Here is a 21,163-nt window from a genome sequence, read left to right as displayed (position 1 = left end):
TGTGTATGTTGATTCTCTCCATCTTTTTGCATAGGCTCTGGGGAGCAAACACCAGAGGTCAAGTTTTCATGGCAAATGCTTTAATGGGCTGGACTATCTATCACACCAGCCCTCAGCAGTTGTTGAGGATGGTTTCATGAGACACATGTTAGGTGTATACCCTGGTAACTGCGTTTTCAACCCCCAGGATGGCCCTTCACAATGTCTGGGATGTCCTGAAACTCTACAAGGTAAGGCAAAGGTAAGGATTTCCAGGTGAAAAACCAAATACCGGGTGTATGTATGATACACACACACACACACACACACACACACACACACACACACACACACACACACACACACAATGTAGTGAGTTCTCTGGAGAGCAAGGCAGAAACAGGTCTGGTGCCGACAGCTAGTAACCAAACTCAAGTGGACCGTCCAGCTCTTTCCCGCTGTCAGCTGTCATGGACAGTGTTGAGATCTGACGTGAACTGTTCTCCACTTGGCCCCCATGGCCATGGGCCACCACGAGGTCTTCTACCCTTTGTGTTTCCTCCCTCTGGGTGCATTGTGGGCAGCAGCTTCAGACTTCTGCTGCCATGTCGTCCCCTCGCTGATAGACTGTAGAGTCCCCTCAAGCTGGGCACCTACATAAACCCTTCCTCAAGTCGCTCCTTGTCAGGAATTCTGTCATAGCAATGAGAAGAGTAACTAATACGGAGCGCCATTTCTAGCTGTCTAACTTTGTACTTAAAAACTTGTTTTCCTTTGTTGTTTTACTAGAGGAAGTTTGCACCAAAACTACTTCTCCCACAGCTGAAGGCGCCGGTGCTCATCCGCATTTCAATATGGCTCTGGTTAAGGCCCTGCGAAGTTGAGATACAAACCAAACACAGTCCAATCATCCTCTTCTCTGGTCCTCATCCTGTCATTTCCTGGCTTCGTTCTCTGGGGGACGAAAGGCAGGGCCTGTTTTTAACTTTAACATCAGGACACTTGCAGTGTTTAGCACACATCACTATAAAACCCCTGACAACCTTTTGTGACCTTTCCATTTTCACATTGTCACACATTTCAGATAATATCCTTGGAATTGATTTATTTAACTATTTCATTCGTTCTGTTATCTTTCCCCCCCTAATCCATTCATTTAACATCTTCCAATATTGAAAAAAAAGTTAATTGGCAGATAAAATATATCTATTATAGCCATAGTATTTTGAGTTATATATTTTAAGATGGCTAAGCTGCACCAGCCATTAGCATGTATCTCACCTCATATGCTCTTTATTGTGAAGACATTGAACATCTATGTGGGGGAATGTAACACTAACACCGATCATCATTCCATACAACAGATTTCCCTGTTAGCTTTTCTCATGCCATTCTAAGGATGAGTGTCCTTTGTCCCTGGATCCTTAAGGGAATCAATCTTATTCTCTACTCCCACCAAAAACACGGGCTGTTTTTGGCATACACATTCCCCAAAGGTAGAGGTGGTATTAATATATGACTCCTCTGTTAGAGGCAGGGTCTCACTATGTGTCCCAGGCTGGCCTGTGAACCGTCCCTACCTCAGCCTCCCAAGTGCCACAGTGCTCAGCTGACAAGCTGTTTTGGAGGTACTGTTCCCAGTTTTCCCATTTACCATCCTCTAATATGCTAATTTGGTTGGTTTGGGATGAAGCCTTGGTGTTGTGATACTTTTTAAATGTTTTTTCCCTTTAAGGTCCACCTGTAGCCAAAAGCCACTGATAAAAATAAAGGATGGCACGTTTATGGATGACGGTGTTCAACAAGACCGTTTTCTAGTTAAATTGGAAGGCAGGAGCTAAACGCCTCTGGAAGTTCCTTGGGTCCTTGGTGTAACTGACTCGGATTTCCTTCTCATTCTAGAAGAAGCACACAGAGGGGGCTCCGCTGGGGAATTCAGTGGTGGTTGCAGCAGTGTGTAGCTCATTTGAGAGGCAGGGGGGGAGGGAGGGTTCCACCCAGTCGGGCTGTGGCTCTCCTGTAGCTCAGATCTCTCTTGATTGTAGACTTTCCAGGGGGACAACTCAGATGACTCATTGTCTGAAATCTGCCAACAGTTGGTCCTTCTCCTTGAGTCTCAGGTCTTCTGTTCTACTGGTCCATAAACCATTATTTCCACAGAATGTGCATTAGTCTCCAAAGACTAGGAACATTTTTAAAAAAAGGGAAATTGCAACATTAAATTGTGATTCGTGGTGACAAAATGCTCAGACTGCATACACGTTTGAGTGTGTGCCCTTGTGTCCTCCTGGGGACTTCCTTGTAGTGTCTGGAACCCTCATGTCTGCAGCTGTGCCATGGCCTGCTTTCTGGAATTACCGCTCATGAATATTCCCAGGCACTCTGTCCCATGAGTTCCCCAGGTCCATGGCCCGAACCCCCCGCTTACTTTCTGGATCACAGTGTCCCACACTGTGGGTGATTTCTTAGTTGTACTAGGATTCCTGTAACCCCAGCTCTGACAACTGGCAGGGTCTTTAGACATTGTATATGCATCTTCCAGAGGCAGCGGGTACAGATGAAGACCTGTGCTTTAGACCACAGGTACTTTGTATCTGCTTGATATTTTTTAATTACACATTTTATTTCTCTCCTAAAAGGTAAAACAATTGTCAAAGTTAAGCCTTTGTATACTGGGGATACATCTCAGTTGGTCAAGTACTTGTGCAGACACAATGGCCTGAGCATAGTCTTCAGAAATCACATAGAAAGTAGAATGTAACAGCCAATGCCCATAATCCCAGAGACAGAGCAGGGGAGCAGGAGTCCTGGGGTTCAAACCAGCCATCCTTGGTACTTTGGTGAGCTTAGATTCAGTGAGCGATCCTGTCTCAATAAGCAAGGTGGAGAACTACTGAGGAAGAGGCCAGATGTTGGCCCCTGGACTCTACACTCAAATGAGCATACATGCGAACATGTACACACATGTGCACACAGACACAGAAGTAATTACGAAGAGTTAAACCTCAGCAAAATATGAAATACACTCAAAGTATTAGATAACCACAGCATGTCACTTGTCAGTCAGCGCCAAAGCAAAGAGCCCAGTGACATTCATCACTGAGGAATGATTTGGCCTCTAGGTTGTACTGCTAATCAAATTTCCACAATTGCTTCAGTTCATATATTTATCTTCTTGATTAAGATACAAGCCATGTATGTGTGGGAGGGGGGTTTCCACGGAAGAAACTCAGGCCAATTTGGAGAAAACTGTGTTTTATTAAGTGTGGTTTGAGGAGCTGTTGAGAAGTGTCCTGGATTGCATATCTCTGTGGCAAGATTAATGCTGGCATGAGGGTGTTTAGCCCGTTCTTTAAACACACAAGCCAACCAGCCAAATTTTTTACTATGGACAATGTAAACATAGACGTTCTGAAGAGGAGGGGTTAGTGCGATCGCTCAGCAGATAAGGGCGCTCACCACTCTCACTCTGCGAGCCGAATGGCCTGGGTTCAAGCCCTGAGACCTGTATAAAAGGGAAAGGAGAAAAGAAACTCCACAAAGCTGTCCTCCAGCCTCCACATGTGTGCTTTGACACATGCGCCCTTGTGTGGATGCATGCGCGTGCACACATACACGAGTAATAACAGAATTAAAAATGTTAACTTCTTAGAAATGATGAAAGGAAGCATCACAGAGCTATCTATCACCCAGTATCTCATCAATGCCAACAGTTTTGGTGGTGACCTTATTCCATCCCAGCCTCTTGCACCCCACCCCTCCTCCTCATTGTCCTAGTGCAAACCAACTTAGTATCTTCTTGATAATCTTCTTGTCACTGTATGTAGTATTCTGTTGTCCATTACTGTGACAAAATGCCCCTTGTTAGGTTTCCATGTGTGTATCTCTCTGTGTGTGTCCATGTTCTTGTATATGTATATATGTGTGTGTGTGTGTGTATACATGTTCTTATATATGTATGTACTTGTTTATATGTGTGTGTGTGTGCATGTGTAGGCAGGGACATGTGTGTATGGAGACCAGAGGTCATCATCAGGTACTTTCCAAGATCACTCTCCACCTTTATTTTTTTAAGATTTATATTTAATGACATGGCTATGTGTATGTCCATGTGTGGATATACACACTTGTGTCCTGGTGCCCATGGAGGCTGGAGGTGTCAGATACCCCTTGAGTTGGAGTCAAATGAGTTTTTAGCCACCTGATATGGGTGCTGGGAACTACACTTGGATCCTCTGGAAGAGCAGTACATACTCTCAATCACCAAGCCGTCTCTGTAGCTCCTATCTATAGTTTTGAGACAGAGTCTCTCACTGAATCTATTTATTTTTTGGCTAGACTTTCCAGCCAATGAGCTTCAGGGATCTATAGAGAGTCTTTCTCTGTCTCACTGGTCAGCTCCCAAATAACCACATGGAGACTTATTATTATGAAAGCTCCGCCAATAGCTTAGTCTTGTTCCTAACTAGTTCATATAACTTAAATTACCCCCGCATTTTTTAATGTACATCCTTTTATGTGGCTTGGTTACATTTTCTCTGTACCCCCATCCCGCTTCCTCCCTGTCTGACTGGCAACTCCACCTTCTTCTTGCCAGCATTATTTCTGGCTCAAAAATCCTGCCTGGCTATTGACTGCTTAGCTTTTTTTTTTTTTATTAAACCAATCAGAGTGACATATCCTCACACACTGTACAAAAAGATTATTCTGTAGTTGGTTTTCTTTTCTCATTGCTTGATCTTCTTCTCCCAGATTTCTCCTCCTATTTATTCCCTCTGCCTACCATCCCTCTCCCCCCCCCCCCCCCCGCCCCATATCCTTGCTCCTACCTTGCTATTGGCCATTCAGCTCCCTATTAGAACATCAGGTGTTCTAGACAGGCACAGCAACACAGCTTCACAAAGTTAAACAAATGCAACATAAAAGATTGCAACACATCTTTGCATCATTAAACAAATATTCCACAACATAAACTAATGTAACACATCTTAAAATTAATATTCCACAACATTATTCCATAACAGGATCTGCCTGTCTCTTCTAACACACACACACACACACACACACACACACACACACACACACACACAAACAAACACAAACACACACACACTGGGGATCCAAACTTAGATCTTCATGCTTGTGTATCAGACACTTGGATGACTGAGCAAGCTCCACAGTCCCTGGATAGGTTCTTTATAAATAAAATAAGGCAATAATACTTACCTCAGGTTTTGAAGGCTCTGAGGAGCACTTTCTGGCTGCATTACATCTTAGTAGGTGGCTTGATGGTGAGAGGGAGCAATCATAGGATGCCACATGAAGCTTGAGGAAGGGAGTAGCTAGGAGGACCCACGTTTGCTTTATATATAAAAGCTCCTGTCAGTGCACACCTTTAATCCCAGCACAGGGGAGGCAGAGGCAGGGGGATCTCTGTGAGTTTGAGGCCAGCCTGGTCTATAGAACTAGTCCCAGGACAGCCAGGGCTACACAGAGAAACCCTGTAGATGTAACTAACCGTCTTATTAAATAAGAAACACAGAAACAATGTAAAAGAGAAAGCCGAGAGGTCAGAGCTCAGAGCTAAAATCTCACCCTTCCGCCTGCGGTGTCCCAGCCTCCCGAAAGAGGGCTACTTCCTGTCTGTTCGTTTTTTTTATAGTATGTTGTTCTGCCTTCTCATTGGTTGTAAACCCAAACACATGACTGCCTCGTCACTGTCTGAATGTACAGCCCCCTAGGTCTTAAAGGCATATGTCTCCAATGCTGGCTGTATCCCTGAACACACAGAGATCTATGGGATTAAAGGCGTGTGCCACCACCACCGCCACACTCTTGCTATGGCTCTAATAGCTCTGACCCCCGGGCAACTTTATTTATTAACATACAATCAAAATCACATTTCAGTACAATTAGAATACCACCACAAAACCCTGTCTCAAAAAAAAAAAAACAGTCTTAGTTAGGGTTACTATTGCTATGATGAAACATCATAAAGAAAGCAACTTGGGGAGGAAAGAATTTATTTTCCCTTAAACATCAATATCCCTTTGATCAGCTGCCGCCAAGGTGCTCGGTCCTTCTGAGGAAGCTTAGGCTGCATTGGGGTGAGGTCCTCGCTTCATCTGGAGACTAGCACCATGCCAGTCCAAGACGACATGGCCTCCATCTCCGAGCTCACCTGCATCTACTCTGCCCTCACCCTGCAGGAGGACGAGGTGATAGTCACAGAGGACAAGATCAATGCCCTCATTAAAGCAGCTGGTGTCAATGTTGAACCTTTCTGGTTTGGCTTGTTTGCAAAGGCCCTGGCCAGTGTCAACATTTGGAGCCTCATCTGCAATGTAGGGGCTGGTGGGCCTGCTCCAGGAGCTGGAGCGGTGCCTGCTGCTCCAGCTGAGGAGAAGAAAGTGGAAGCAAAGAAAGAAGAATCTGAGGAGTCTGATGACGACATGGGCTTTGGTCTTTTTGATTAAACCTCTTTTGTTAACATGTCCAATAAAAAGATGAGCCTGTTTAAAAAAAAAAAATCAACATCATTGTTCATCATTGAAGGAAGTCAGAATAGGAATTCAAAACAGGACAGGAACCTGGAGGCAGGAGCTGATGCAGAGGTCATGGAGAGCTGCAGCTTACTGGCTTGTTCATCATGGCTTGCTCAGTCTGCTTTCTTATAGAACCCAGGACCACCCACCCACATGGGCTGCACCGCTCCCCCATCAATTACTAAGAAAATGCCTTATAGCCTTGCCTACAGCCCAATCTTATAAAGGCATTTTCTCAACTGAGGGTTTCTCCTTTCAGATAAGTCTAGCTGTGTCAAGTTGGTATAAAACTGGCCAACACAACTCCTTTGAGAGCACTAATCAGATTCTCAAGGGAATTTAAATCCCACCCCTAAGAACATCACCCCCAATGTCTCAGTTACTTCCCTATAGGCCCTACCACCTAAAGCTTCCACCCCCAACACTGCTGTGCCCAAGTGCCTAACATGAGGCAACTGTGGCACAAACCAGCCAATCGGATGCAAACTATAGCACTCCCCTCTCCTTCTGTCTCTGAGGGCCATGGAAGGGTGGGTTCCTTAAACAATTACTTTTGGGGGGCATAGGCTTGAGTTTGGAACTGAATTTCATGTAGCCAAGCTGGCTTTACAGGTTCTGTAATGGGACCTTACCTTGAAATCATGAGCCTCTGCTTCTGCCCCCCAAGTGATGGAATCCCAGAATGCTTCTACCACACCCATCTTAAACACTAACTTGAGATAATTTTTTTTTTAAATCCCAAGTTGGAGTACAAAATTAAGAAGCCAAATAGTTCAGGCCAAGAATCTTCACATAAATGAGTATTTGTTTCTGTGTAAAATTTTAGAAGATAATATTTTGCTTCTCGAACACAAGATGCATAGCCAATATCATTCGCTATGTTTTTATGGGGATATAAAAATAAATTATTAGTCCTCTGCATGGCAAATGTTAATATTCTCTATTATTTTTCTTCCATTTCATTAAGAGCAGAGAAATCCATCAGTAGAAGAGGAGAACTATAGATTATAGCTGCCCTCTACAGATCATTTGTTCCCCTATTCAGAGTCTGTCCACGTGGGACTGTGGGACTTAAATTCTGATCGAGGGAGAGAGATGATATAATCTCCCTCACTTTACTAAAAGGAAATTGAGCTTCCTTTGCCATGGGGAGAGGTGAGTACATCTGGCATATGGCCCGGGCAATGAAGGCCCTGGGAAAGCTGGTTGAGTTGACCACTGGCAAGGATCTCGGGTGGTGGTGGTGGTGGGGCTCCTGAAGCACACACATTCAAAGCATGAAGAAACACTCAAGTGACTCTTGTTTGGAGTCATCTTGATAAACATCCTCATCATCTCTTTTCTGATCACTAAGCTGAATATTTCTTTCTAATGCATTATCATTTTGTTATATTTTAAACTTCAGTGTGTGGTAGCCAGAAGTTTTCCTGTGTCCCATCTGGTCCTGCAGCCACTCAGACCCAAGTAAATACACAGAGACTCATATTACTTTCAAACTATATGGCCTAATGGCTCAGACTTCTTGTAAGCCAGATCTTACATCTTAAGTTAACCCATTTCTATAAATCTATACTTTGCCACGTGGCTTGTGGCTTACCGGTACTTTACATCTTACATCTCCTGGCAGCGGCTAGCAGCGTCTCCTTCCTCTCCTTTCTCCTCCCACTTTCTCTCTTGGATTTTTCCAGCCTGGCTCCACCCTGCCCTGCCATAGGCCAATGCAGCTTTATCTATCAACCAATCAGAGCGACACATATTCACAGCATACAGAAAGACATCCCACAGCTATTTGTTATCTTTTAAAATAACCGTGGGGTGCTAGAGATATGGCTCAGTGGTTAAGAACACTCTTTCAGAGGATCATGGCCTCCAGGGGACCCAGACATGCATGTGGCCCACAGACAAACATACAGACAAAACAGCAATACACATAAAATGAAGATGAACAATTATTTATAAAAAAAATAAATAAAATAGCAGTGGCTAGATATGGAGGCGTATGGCTATAATCCCAGCACTCAGGAGCCGGAGGCTGGAAAAATCAGGAATTCAAGGCCTTCCTATTATATAGTGAGTTTGAGGCTACCTACGTAGCATGAGACCCTGTCTCAAAACCAAAATTTAAAAATAAAGATGTCCGTTTGGTACTGCTTATCCTTCTGAGAGCAGGATTTAACCTCACACTGACCTCAAATTGGTTTGGATGTTGGGACTGATGACAGACCCAAAGTTGCATGTCCAGACTTAATAAGGATGTGTGGTGACAGCCAACAGTTAACCCATTTCTATAAATCTATACTTTGCCAACAACAGGCACACATTAGCAACGACAAGGACAGGAGGTCTTAGCCTTTAATGTGACCAGAAGCAAACATGGGCTGCAGGTCCTGTCAGGGCCTGGCTGGTTCGGGAATGGAGCCAGAATCGGGGAGAGGATGTGGCTCGGGACTCACGATGTTCACAGGTCAGAAATGAGTGCTCCTCCCCGCTGTGGTCTGAGAATGTTCCAGCGATGGAGAGCTAGACTGGCATGTGTTTCCTGCTTACAGTCTTGATTCCCCACAAAAAGAACTTGCTAACCAAGCAGAGCCAGGGTCACATTTGAAATGGAGAAACCTAGGTAATCTGATCATGAGCACATCAGGATGGCAAAGACCAGTGAATCTATTTGTTTTTTTGCAGCTAGCATCCAAAGCCAGAAACATGTCAAACACCTACAGACTAAGAAACATCGGGGGTCAGAGAGTCACAAAACAACTGGAAATTTTCCCCATGGTGTTTAAGTGAATTTAAATCTTTGTAAGAAGTGGTGGTGGGGGGGCAGTGAAGGAGAAATAAACTTTAAATATTAAACTTTTAGCGAACAACAATAGCAAGGGTAATAAGCCATTGACAGCAGACTAATGGCTTTATGTAATTGTGTTCCTTTCAATAGAGACAGGTTATTAAATATATACCTACCACTATTTAATTCTAATATCCTTACAAACCTTATAAAGCAACTTAACAATTTTTTTTTCCAAAAATCCTTTGTCAGACCACACATGCCACCGTATTCATAAAAGATTAGAACAATTATGCAAATAGCATTCTAGAAATAGCTCTGGGTATCCCATAATTCCTCAAGATAGATATGCAAATGAAACTGATGGTGACTGTGGGCTGAGAGAATTACACATGGCCCAGTTCCGCTCTCCGTGCCTCTTGGCTGAAGGCACGCCTGTGATGGTGGTCCTTTCTTTTTCCACCTGGCACATGGCCACACTTACAGGGAAATCATCAAGGACTATTGTGGAAAAGGGGGGAAACAGAATGTTCAATGAGGAAAAATCTCATCCTCTGGTGTATTTTAATTTAGGATTTCCCCTCCCCCTCCCCACCCTGGGGCTGGCGATGGGACCTAAGCCCATGTTTGCTGTACAAGTTCTCTACCACCGAGGTAAATCCTCAGACTGCTATAGGTTTTTCTCTCCTCTCCTACTCTCTCTCTTTTCCTCTTTCCCTCTCTCTGTCTCTGTCGCTGTCTCTCTCCATCTCTCTCAGTCTCTCTCTGTGTCTCTCTGTGTTTGTCTCTCTGTGTCTGTCTCTCTGTCTCTCTCTCTGTCTGTCTCTCTCTGTCTCTGTCTCTGTCTCTCTCTCTCTCTCTCTCTCTCGTGTGTGTGTGTGTGTGTGTGTGTGTGTGTGTGTGTGTGTGTGTGTAGTATATGTATGTATACATGTGTGCAGATGGAGGCCACAGGTTATCCAGTGTCTGCCTCAATCCCTTTTCCCTTTATTTTTTGAGACAGGTCTCTCACTAGCCTGGAGCTCATCAGCTCGTCTAGATTGGCAGGCCAGAATGTTCTTTGTGACCCCTAAACTATGGGGCTACAGTCCTCTGCTGCTGTCTTTAGCTTTTTTTTACAGGTGCTGGGATCTGAACTCAGGTCCTCACGATTACATGCCAAGCACTTTACCCACTGGGCCACCCCCCCCCCCAGCCCTACTATGTAACTGTTAAAATGAGATACTACTAAGCTGGCCTTGAAATGTAAATGATTTCCAAGGCTCTTCTGAAACTGATGTGTGGCTCTATTTCCAGAAAATGAATCTACTCTGCTCTCTCCAAGTTCCAAGAAAGGAACCGGGTGAGCTTCTCACATGTCATTTCCTGGCAGAAAATTAAGATATCCCTCCCACGGGGCTGGAGAGATGGCTCAGAGGTTAAGAGCACTGACTGCTCTTCCAGAGGTCCTGAGTTCAATTCCCAGCAACCACATGGTGGCTCACAACCATCTGTAATGAGATCTGGCGCCCTCTTCTGTATACATAATAAATAAATCTTTAAAAAAAAAAAAAAAAAAAAAAAGATATCCCTCCCACAAGGCTACACAGACTGGCATTCTACAGGTAATATAGTTGTACCCAAGAAATGTTTATTGCGTAGCTTTCTAACAGTTTATATTCTCTCCACCTGTTGTATGGTGACCACTTAAAACTTAATTTGTAAATGACTAAATGATTCCTTCTGGAAAGCAGGAAGTAATAGCTTCCATTTACCTGTCTCCTTAATGTTACCAGGAAATGAGATGAGTGCATTTATACCTCTTAAATGTGTTTGCAGTTTCTTGGTACAATTATAACTGACTTCAAGTCTTCCAACTTCCAGATGTAAATCTCAGGCTATTTATTTACCAGGATACAGGGTTGGCTGGATACCTCCTAAGCTTTCCCTTGATTAGGCCTGTTCTTTCTTAAAACAAAACCCACAAAATACCTTTCCCTTGGTGCAAGCATGTTCCTCCTCCCTTGTGCTTTGGGAGGGGTTCAGTGGTCTCTTTGAGGGAAATGTGTTTGCTTTTTTTAAAGTTTGGACAAAGCTCGACAGTGGTATCTTTGCCAGCTCTTCTGGTATCGACAAGTTACATAACAAACGTCTTCTACGAAAATGACCCCATTCCTTTCTGACACTCGTATATTCGGATACAATAGGGACAGGAAATTTTGAAGAGAGAATTCTGTGATTTTATTTTACTGAGAGAAATAAATTTTTTTAAACAGATTCCAGAGTGAAGGGGCCGCTGAAGGAATCAGAGAGAAATGTACAGCCCAGGACGGGGTGGGGGGGTGGGGGGGTTGGAGCCTGGGCCATTTTGGCTCCAGAGCCCTGGTTTCCCCTTTCTCATCAACTGGGAAACCAGAGCTGAATGCTTGTCAGCCTTTCCAGTCAAGCTGGAATGAAGTCTGGCCTCTGTGTGGACCCGACTTGGCCTCCGTCTGGTTCTGCTTTACTTTATGACTTGGAGTTCCTTTGCCAAGTGTCCCCTGCTAATTAACTAGTAACCAAGAAAACTGTACCCCACTTGCCCCTGTGTCTGGCACTGGCCAACACAGAACGGGCTTCGTGCTGGCTTCCGATGTGTGTTGATTGGGTGGGTTTATATGTCACTTCCCAGATTCCTCTAATTAGATATATGACTGTCGTAGTTACTTTTCTCTTTGCTGTGACCAAAAACATCTGACGGAAGCAACTTCAGGGAAGAAGGATTTACTCTGGTGTTGCACAAACCTTAAAAGGTCTTATTAATACAAACAAACCCGGGAGCCAGGTATTGGGGTGAACGCTGGAAGATCAGAGAAGCAGAACAAGCCACAGCCACCTCGCCTCACCAATTCCTCAGCTGATCCTGTTTCCTCAGACTGGAAGCTTCTGAGTCTTCATCCAAATGGATCTCAGCTGAACTGCTTCTCGAAAGCCTGAAAGCTTAACCAGTTCTAGTTCCTCGTCCTCACACCTTAAATACCTTTCTGCTTCTTTCCATCACTTCCTGGGATTAAAGGCTCTTGTTACCACGCTTGGCTGTTTCCAGTGTGGCCTTGAACTCACAGAGATCCAGGCTGATCTCTGCCTGTGGAATGCTAGGGTTAAAGGTGTGTGTGCCACTATTTTCTGGCCTCTATGTCTATCTAGTGGCTGTTCTGTTCTCTGACCCCAGATAAGTTTATTAGGGTGCACAATATTTTGGAGAGCACAATACCACTACACTCTGGCTTACAGTTCAGGGAATATAATTCACCATGGCAGATCATGAGTGCCCTGTGAATGCCAGGTGAATATAATTCACCAAGGCATGCTGACTGGAGAGTGGGTGGGTCTGTGATGGTGGATGTCACAGCAGTGGCCTCTCACAGAGAGTGACCGGGAAGCAGAGGCAGGACAGGAAATAAGGTGGGCTGTGACCCCCAAGGTGTGCCCCTGTGACCTATGTTAGCCTACTGCCTGTTTGCCAGCTGCTCTGCAGCCTCCCAAAATAGCTCCACTAGCTGAGGGACCAAATATTCAAACACATGAGCTTGGGGCAAGGGGAGAGAGGGACAGGAACGTTGATATTCAAACCATAAGAATAGCCTTTAAAATTTATACATACCTTGATCAAAAAAATTTACTACAGTATAATTACATAGAACCAACCTTGTAATAATAAATAATAAAAAAAACTATTTCAACCCAGATGTGGTGGCCCACACCTTTAATAGTGACAGTTGTGAGGCAGAGGCAGGCAGATTTCTCTAAGTTCAAGGGCAGCTTGATCTCCATAATGACTTCCAAGCCAGCCAAGGTTACATAGGGAGACTCTGTCTCAAATAAACAAACAAAAAAACCTAGTTCATTATTTTTCTGAGGTCAAGATTATTAGCAGCAGACAGGACAATCTGAGAGGTAGAAAGCGTGACTTTGGTCTCCAACTTTGTGTGTGTGTTCGTGTGTGCAGGTGCATATATGTACAAGTGTACAGATGTGTGAGGATGCATGTGGAGCTCAGAGGACACTCTATAGTGTCATCCCTCAGGCACTATCTACTTTATTTTTTTTTAATCTTGTCTTTTTGAGGTGTGTGTGTGTGTGTGTGTGCATGCGCGCGCGCATGCATGTTTGTGTATGTGCTGTTATGCGTGTGTTGGATGTCGGTTGCTCTCTACCATGTATATTGAGGTAGGGTCCTTCACTTGAACCCAGAATTCACCAGTTGAGCTAGTTTAGCTAGCCAGCTTGCTCCAGGACCCTGTCTCTAGCTTTCTTGTTCTGGGGTTACAATCTGAGCACCACACCTACCATGTGCGTGCATCGGTGCTGTGGATGAACTGTGCTCTTCTGATCTTCTAGCTTGCTCATCGAGTGCTTTACTCATACTTTAAAAAAATGTGTTGAAGTATATGAGTACTCTATTTGCATGTATGCCTACATGACAGACGAGGCCATCAGAGAGAAGAGGCCATCAGATCCCATTGTAGATGGTGGTAAGCCGGAAATTGAACTCAGGACCTCTGGAAGAGCAGCCAGTGCTCTTAACCACTGAGCCATTTCTGCAGCCCCCAACCCCTCTTTTTTGAGACAGGGTCTCTCACTAGCCTGGGACTCATTAAGTAGGTTATTCTTGCTGGCCAGTGAGCTCTATGGATCCTTGTAATGACTGAAACCATGGTTGATTTTACTTCCAAGTTAAGAGTCTAGAAATTAAGACCTTCACTGAAACCAGTGTCTCTCTTCATGGTCTTAAGATAGCTGGGCTGCTGAGGCTGTGAGCATCACATCCTCACTCAAGAGCTAGGTTCAACCCTAAACGTTTTGTTCAAGTTGGAGAAAAAGGAGAAAGAAACTCTTGAACTCAGCTGCATCTTGCCTTTGCTCCTCTTTCCTCCTGGGGCCGAAAGAGGTGTGGAAAGAGTGCTGACGCAGAACCAGGTGTCAGTGGGTAAGGATGCTCCCCACTGTCTCCCTTACCCCTCACTGAGAGGGCCCTAAAGGTCACTGGTCTTGGCTACCCACATGGGGGAAGTATCTCCCAGGTGATCAGAGAGAATTCTTTGAGGCACCTGCATTTCACAACCCAGCCACCTCAGTGTCCTGACAGTTTAAGGTGCTTGAGATAGACAGTAAGCCGGTAGTTGACTGGTCCAGCCTGCTCCAGGCAATCAGAGTTCATGCTCCCACAGTGTACAGATGGGATGAGGTCCACCACGGTATGGAGGGAGGCGTTCACTCTTTTTTTTTTTTTAAGATTTATTTATTTATTAGGTATACAGTTTCTTCCTGCATGTCCGATCCCATTACAGATGGTTGTGAGCCACCATGTAATTGCTGGGAATTGAACTCAGGACCTCTGGAAGAGCAGACAGTGCTCCTAACCTCTGAGCCATCTCTCCAGCCCCAAGGAACTTATTTTTTAAGATTTACTTATTTTATATATATAGTACTTTCTCTGCATGCACACCTGCATGCCAGAAGAGGGCTTCAGATCCCATTATAGATGGTTGTGAACCACGATGTGGTTGCTGGCAATTGAACTCAGGACTTCTGGAAGAGCTGCCAATGCTCTTAACCACTGAGCCACCTCTCCAACTCTGGCCTTCACTCTTTATGTCTTGCCACTCTTTAGGTCTGAAGTTTAATATGTAGTTCAGAGGGGTGGGGGCAGTAAGGTCTTTGGACACAGGAATGAATCATAATGCGTGTGACAGTGCCAGTGACCAGGGGTGGCTGGAGGACAGGAGAGGGGCAGAGGAGAGACTGGGGGAGGCAACAGGAGATACCATGTGACTCATGACTTGAGGCACAGCCTTCCTGGAGGGAATAGAGTGTAGGGCATTGTAGATGGACAAGAAGGGTTTCCCACAGTCCTTGGCCTGGGTCTAGCACAGAGCCAATGTCCAGGCAAGACCTGGGGCACTGTTGTTTGTACAGTCTCCTTGGGTTCATGCCTCCTGAGATGTTGGCCATCTCACCTCTTATCCTGTTGGACATAAGTTGGGGAGGGACCCCCAGGCAGGTGCAGAGAGCATGGAGAGTTTTACCCACAGGCAATTCAAGAAGGGAATATGGAACGACAAGGAGACCCAGAGCTGGAGGAAAGAGCAGGGCCCATGAATGCCCTCCTACGGCCACAAAGACGGTCCACCCAGTCCAGACGGTTGTTAGGAAGACATGTGGTACATCCCACCTACTCAGTGATCCACCTGAGCTCTCAGCGGGGTCCCATCTTCCTGGGAACTTCGGAAGCATGAGAGTAAAACCGCAGAAGAAAGAAATATGCTGAGGAACAAGGAAGTTGGCTTGTGCACCCATGGAGGCTGCAAGGCAGGAGTAAGGACTGCCAGAGGCTGGGACACTGGTGGAATTGCTGGACTCTGTGTCATGTGCATAGTTAGTCAGAATGATTGGGAATGTCACCATCTGACTGCTAAGACCACCTCTGAGGGACTGCCTTGACTTATGAGCCAGATAGTCTTTGCTAAACTTCTGCTCCAGATCTGGGGCATTTGGGGACTGTTTGTCTCCAGACCTGGGGCATTTGGGGACTGGTTGTGTCCTCAGCATCTCTTCTGCTATTTTAACATTGAAACCACCACCACCACCACCACCACCACCACCACCACCACCACCACCCAAAGCAAGCAAACAACTAAGTCGCAGGTCAGACCTAGACTCTCGCCTCTCCTGCAAGGCAGGGCATCTGAAAGAGAGGGGGATGAAATAATTGTATTTCCTTTCTTTAAAAAGATCCAAAGAAAAGGGGGAGATGGGGGAGAGAGAAGTAATAAGAAAGGAAAGGGGAAAGAAGAGGTGGGCTGGTCAGCAGATGAAGTAGCTTGCTGCTCACCAAGCCCGGCAAGTTGTTTGATCCCCAGGACCTGCACGGTGAAGGAGAGAACCAACTTCTTCAAGCTGTCCTTTGACCTCCACACGCACACCATGGCATGTACTCGTGTGTACAGCACATGCATGCACTCACACACAGACACACACATAAAAAGAATGGGAACCAATTTGACAAATTGACAGGCTCTGGTAAGGCCACATAGTGTATCCAACGATTACTCATCATGATGGCTACCGATTTGTTACACGCTCCCCATTTTGCTAGGAGCACCCATGTTTTAAAAAACGGAAAGTCAGGTTTCAATTTGCACAGCTCTACTCTTTCTGCAAAGCTCTTTGGTAGAGGGTACCAAAAGACCTAAACCTGCTCATTTTAAACTCAATAAATCCATGCCAGGACATGCAGATGGAGATTTCTATACATAGCATTTTTTTTTCCCTGTTGCTTTGAGTATGGGGACAACTCATTCAGCTCACCCTGGGGAGGGGAGTGTGCTGAATTAATGTCCCAAATTAGCAAATGAGCCTTCTCAGTGCCTGTCTTCCTTGAATGCACTGTACCTGCTACGCTACAAGGAGCTGAATATCGGGGACGCAGCTGCACTTGCCTTGACGACCACTTTGTGCTGCTCTGACTTGAATCCTCACTGGAAACCATGACCAAGTTTGCACACAGCATGGAGAAAGTCAGTCATGTCTTGAAATAACGGAGGGCTGTGGAAGATGACTCTCCATGGAGAAGGGCTCCTGGCTCAGCACACCCCAATAGGAACCACTGCATTGTGTAAGCATGCCAATCTAACTGCTCTGAAGATACCCCCAGGATCTCAGGGCCCCCAGCATCAACAGGTGAGACTGTCTCTGCTGTAGTCTAAATGCTGCCTGAAGCTGGAATAGCTCAGGGATGTCCTGTGATGGGTGGGGTCTGGTGGCATGCTAGGTACTAAATATCCTCTATAAAATATGGCCTTGGTGACCTCTGTGTTTTGAACGTGAATCACTTGGATAGGTGTGTGGCAAGGATTTACTTCCCCTGCCCCCTCTGTCTATGGCCCTTGAAAACCCAAGGGCGGAACTCTATCTGAACTAAGGTCACAGAGAGTAAAAGAGCCTTCCAAATAGAACAGTGTCTTCAGCTTTCACAAGCAGAACAAAATAATGCTGTTTAGTGGAGACAGATTGCCCACATGGACTTATTGTTCACCTCTCTTGGACTTAATGTTTAATAGTTAATATAAGTTGAAAATAAACCATATATTTACTACATCTATTATGAACAGTATGTCAAAATGATTACTTTGGTCATATCTTTTATTTATTTATTTATTTTTAATCAGTGGACCTTTCCTCCTTGTGTCTCTAGGAATCAAACTCAGGGTCTCTCAGGCAAATGTTCCCCTACTGAGGTACATCTCCAACCCATTGGTTTTGTTTTTAAAACCATTTAAAATAGTATGTGTGTTCACTATTTCTTTAATTTAAAGAGGTTCCCCCCCCCCCTGCTTTTTTAAAGATTTATTTATTTATGTATACAATGTTTTATCTGCCTGTATCCCTGCAGGCCAGAAGAGGGCATCAGATCTCATTACAGATGGTTGTGAGTCACCATTTGCTTGCTGGGAATTGAACTCAGGACCTCTGGAAGAGCAGCCAGTGCTCCTATCCTCTGAGCCGTCTCTCCAGCCCCAATTTACCCATTTTTATCTTGCACTTCAAAGTTAAAAGGCAATTGCTGGGGAGATAGCTCAGCAGTAACCTGCTTGCTGCAAAAGCAGGAGAAGCCAAGTTCAGATCCTTAGTACTCACGTAAAAAGTAAAACTCTGGAGGCACCTGTAATCTTCAGTGCTGAGGAGGTGCAGACAGGAAGGTCCCTGGGGCTTACCAGCCAGCCAGTCAGCCACTTGGCAAGATCCAGGTTTTGAGAAACCCTGTCTCAAAAAATAACATGGAGAGGAATAGAGGAAGACCAACAGAGGCCAACTTCCGGCCTCCATGTGTATATATGCATGCACATCTACACACACATACACTAGCCCCCACCCCACTCCCAAAGGGCTCCCAATGTCTCAGAAATGCTAATGTCCAAGCCGAAAACCTGAACGGGGCCAGCACGTCCTAAAGGACAGAACTAAGTAAGTTACTTAGCCACAGCCTAAAGGGAGCTTGGCCTCAAACAACAGAACAGCCACTCCAGAATGAAAATACTGGTATATTTGTGTAATGCAAAGAGAAGTACAGATAGAAATCTTCAAAACGCAAGTTACATTAATAAAAACATAGCAGTTTAAGCAAAAAGTATTATACAGTACTTGCAATGTAGTCCTTCAGTTCCAAATGACAATGTCTAACAAAGAGATAGTGTTTTAAATTATAGTTCTTATTAATCATTGAAATCAGCCATCAATAGAACAGCACCACCTAACTCAGCAAACACCGCAGGAAAAACGTTTTGTCTCCTGGGAGAGGCACCATTTATATACCATTTCTTTTTACCATGGACAAAAGTCTTCAGAGTGTAAATTATTTTTATAAGACAGAGCAAAACTGGGCTTATCAAAGCACAAGCCATTTCCACAAAAGTATTTTAACTTTTTACTGGGGGGAAAAAAAACCCAAACCCAAACCCCAAACCCCAAACCAACCTGTGGTTCTCTGCCCTCCAGAGCCCGCCCCATCCGCAAATCACGATCAGCACAAACACATGCAATAACTTTTTTTCTCTCCACATTACTATCCAAACCACTTTTTACTGTTTAAAAGCCAGTCTCACGGAAAGTTTCCATTCAAGATTGATATACAGAACAGCCGTTGCTAACGTGTCGTTTTTAAAGTAATATAAACAGGGCTCCAAACCTTGCTTGTTAACTGACTCCAAAGTGACTGCCTTCCTACCCGTTCCCATTTCCTCTTTAAGTTCAGTGTCACCGCTGGGGAAAGTTCCCCGCACTTCCAAACAAGGCACACAGCACACCTAGTCCTGTGGCCCGCGATTCAGAGGGGTCTTTAGACAACTTCGTCTCTCTCTTCCATCTCCAGTAGAGGATCCCCTAGCCCTCTCTCCTTCACTGCAATGCAAAGGTAATGCCACTTGAGGTTGTCAAAAATAGCTTCTGTAGAAAACTGGCCATGGTCTCTAGGAAACTTTGCATGAATAAAACCAGTGTAGCCTTTATTTAAAAAAAAAAAAAAAAAATCACACGTGGAAGAAAAGAAGTCGGTACCAGTACAAAAAAGACTGCAGGGCCTACGGCCAGGAAGAAAGTATAATTAGAAGGACGGAACTGGACCACGGCATCCCCTCCCCCGCCCCCAGAACAGGAGTCTGTACAATCCAAGTGCGTGTCCACTTTGAGAGTCTTGTGAAGGCAGCGGAGAAAAACCAGACACGGGACAGAAGGGGAAGAAGCGCGGTCACAATCGAAGCCAGAGGGAGCCTGGGTGGCAGAGCGCGCCTCACAAACCAATGCCTTTCAGGTCGCAGGGGAGGGTGGCCTGCGTCGCCTGGGGGCTCTGGCAGCAGGGAAACTGGGCTCTGAAGCAGTCCCTCAGCTCCCGGTTGAAGAGGAAGCACACCACGGGGTTGATGCCAGCCTGCGCGAATGTCAGCCACACCGAGGCTGTCAGGTAGGCCTGCGGGACAGCGCCCGGCTGCACCAGGACGCGCAGGTAACTGGCCACCACATAGGGCCCCCAGAGGAGCAGGAAGAGCAGCGTGATGGCGTAGAACATCTTGCACAGCCTCTTCTCCGTCTTGAACTCCTCCAGCACCAGGAGGCGCCGGGCGCCGCGGCCCGGGCCTGCAGGCCTGATGCCCACCAGCGCGGGTGGCGTGGGCCCGCGACCGAAGCCCGCCGTCCAGTTGGCAGCCGCTTGGCCCGTGGCTCCCGGGCCGTGGAAGGTCCAGTCGTGGCTGACGGCGGGCACCAGGCGCGCGGGCCGCATCTTGCGGCGGTCGTGGATGAAGAAGAGCAGGCGGAGGTAGACGAGGTGCGTGGCGCCCACCACGGCGGCCAGCAGCAGCAGGAAGCCTAGCGCGCCCGGGGCGCCGTCGGGCCGCTGCTCCAGGGCACACGGCGCGTCCTCGTCGTCCGCGCCACCGCCGTCCAGCACCGGCGGGAAGGCCGCGGCCAACGCCAGCGCCCAGGCGGCGCACACCAGCATCGCGGCGCACGGCCAGCCGGCCAGGCGCTCGGCGTAGAAGCGGTGATGCGCGATGGCCAGGTAGCGGGTGACGCCCACGCCTAGAAGCAGGAAGGCCGCGTGGAAGCAGAAGAGCGCGGCTAGGAAGGCCAGCAGCTTGCAGCCCAGCGCGCCCGGAGGCGTCCCCGCCGCGGCCGCCGCGCGCCGCGCAGCTAGCATGACGGCCGGGAGGCAGGCGAGCGCGCGCAGCCCGTCGGCCAGGCACAGGTCGAGCAGCAGGTAGTAAGGCGCACGGTGCAGGCTGCGCTCCCGCACGATGAGCAGCGCGAACAGCACGTTGCCCGCCAGGCTCACGCACAGCAGCAGGCTGAGCGTGGCCAGCCTGAGGCCCAGCGCGGCCGCCTCGGCCCCGCCGCCGCCGCCGCCCGGCTCACTAGCGTTCGCCATCGCGGCCGCGCTCCTCCCCGCCGGCCCTCGCCGCTCGCCGTAGGCCGCCCCGGGCCTGCGCTCCGCCGCCTGAGCTCCCCGGGCCCGCGGGGCTGTCAGCCCGCGCCCGGCCGGCCCTGCCCCGGGGGCTCCGCGCGCCTCTGCCGCGCCGCCGCCATCTCAGCCGCGGTGCGCGCGGGAGGCGACGGCCACTCCCTGCGCCCTGGGCGCGGCGGGCTTCACTGCGGCCAGGCCCGCAGCCGCCCGCATGCTCCGCGTCCTCCTCTCGGTCCTCTTCCGCCGCCGCGCCTCTTGGCTCTGCCCCCCGCCGAGCCTGCCGCTGCCGCTGCCGCTGCCGCCGCCGCCGCCGCCTTCGCCACCGCCTTCGCCGCCGTCGCCGCCGCCGCCGCCGCCGAGCCCCCTCCCCTCCGCCGG

General features: G+C 47.2%; 2 protein-coding genes across 3 annotated transcripts; one reads left to right on the top strand and one right to left on the bottom strand.

The window, feature by feature from the left end:
• Positions 1 to 6,099: 6,099 nt before the first annotated feature.
• On the top strand, positions 6,100 to 6,477 carry LOC102928664 (large ribosomal subunit protein P1-like). 2 transcript variants are annotated; one of them, XM_076566065.1, is made up of 2 exons: positions 6,138 to 6,208; positions 6,284 to 6,477. In XM_076566065.1, exons 1-2 carry the CDS (start codon positions 6,138 to 6,140, stop codon positions 6,453 to 6,455), a joined length of 243 nt encoding a protein of 80 aa, XP_076422180.1. In that variant the 3' UTR covers positions 6,456 to 6,477. The 2 variants fall into 2 exon arrangements, with proteins under 2 accessions (XP_006972645.2, XP_076422180.1); XM_006972583.3 differs by having other exon boundaries at positions 6,100 to 6,477.
• Positions 6,478 to 18,351: 11,874 nt separating this feature from the next.
• On the bottom strand, positions 18,352 to 21,129 carry Gpr27 (G protein-coupled receptor 27). The gene has a single exon (XM_042273714.2). It carries the CDS (start codon positions 20,747 to 20,749, stop codon positions 19,616 to 19,618), a length of 1,134 nt encoding a protein of 377 aa, XP_042129648.2. The 5' UTR covers positions 20,750 to 21,129; the 3' UTR covers positions 18,352 to 19,615.
• Positions 21,130 to 21,163: the final 34 nt, after the last annotated feature.

This window comes from Peromyscus maniculatus, chromosome 3 (genome assembly GCF_049852395.1).
Source record: "Peromyscus maniculatus bairdii isolate BWxNUB_F1_BW_parent chromosome 3, HU_Pman_BW_mat_3.1, whole genome shotgun sequence".
NCBI classification, from domain to species: domain Eukaryota; kingdom Metazoa; phylum Chordata; class Mammalia; order Rodentia; family Cricetidae; genus Peromyscus; species Peromyscus maniculatus.
This window is presented reverse-complemented; position numbering and strand designations above follow the sequence as displayed.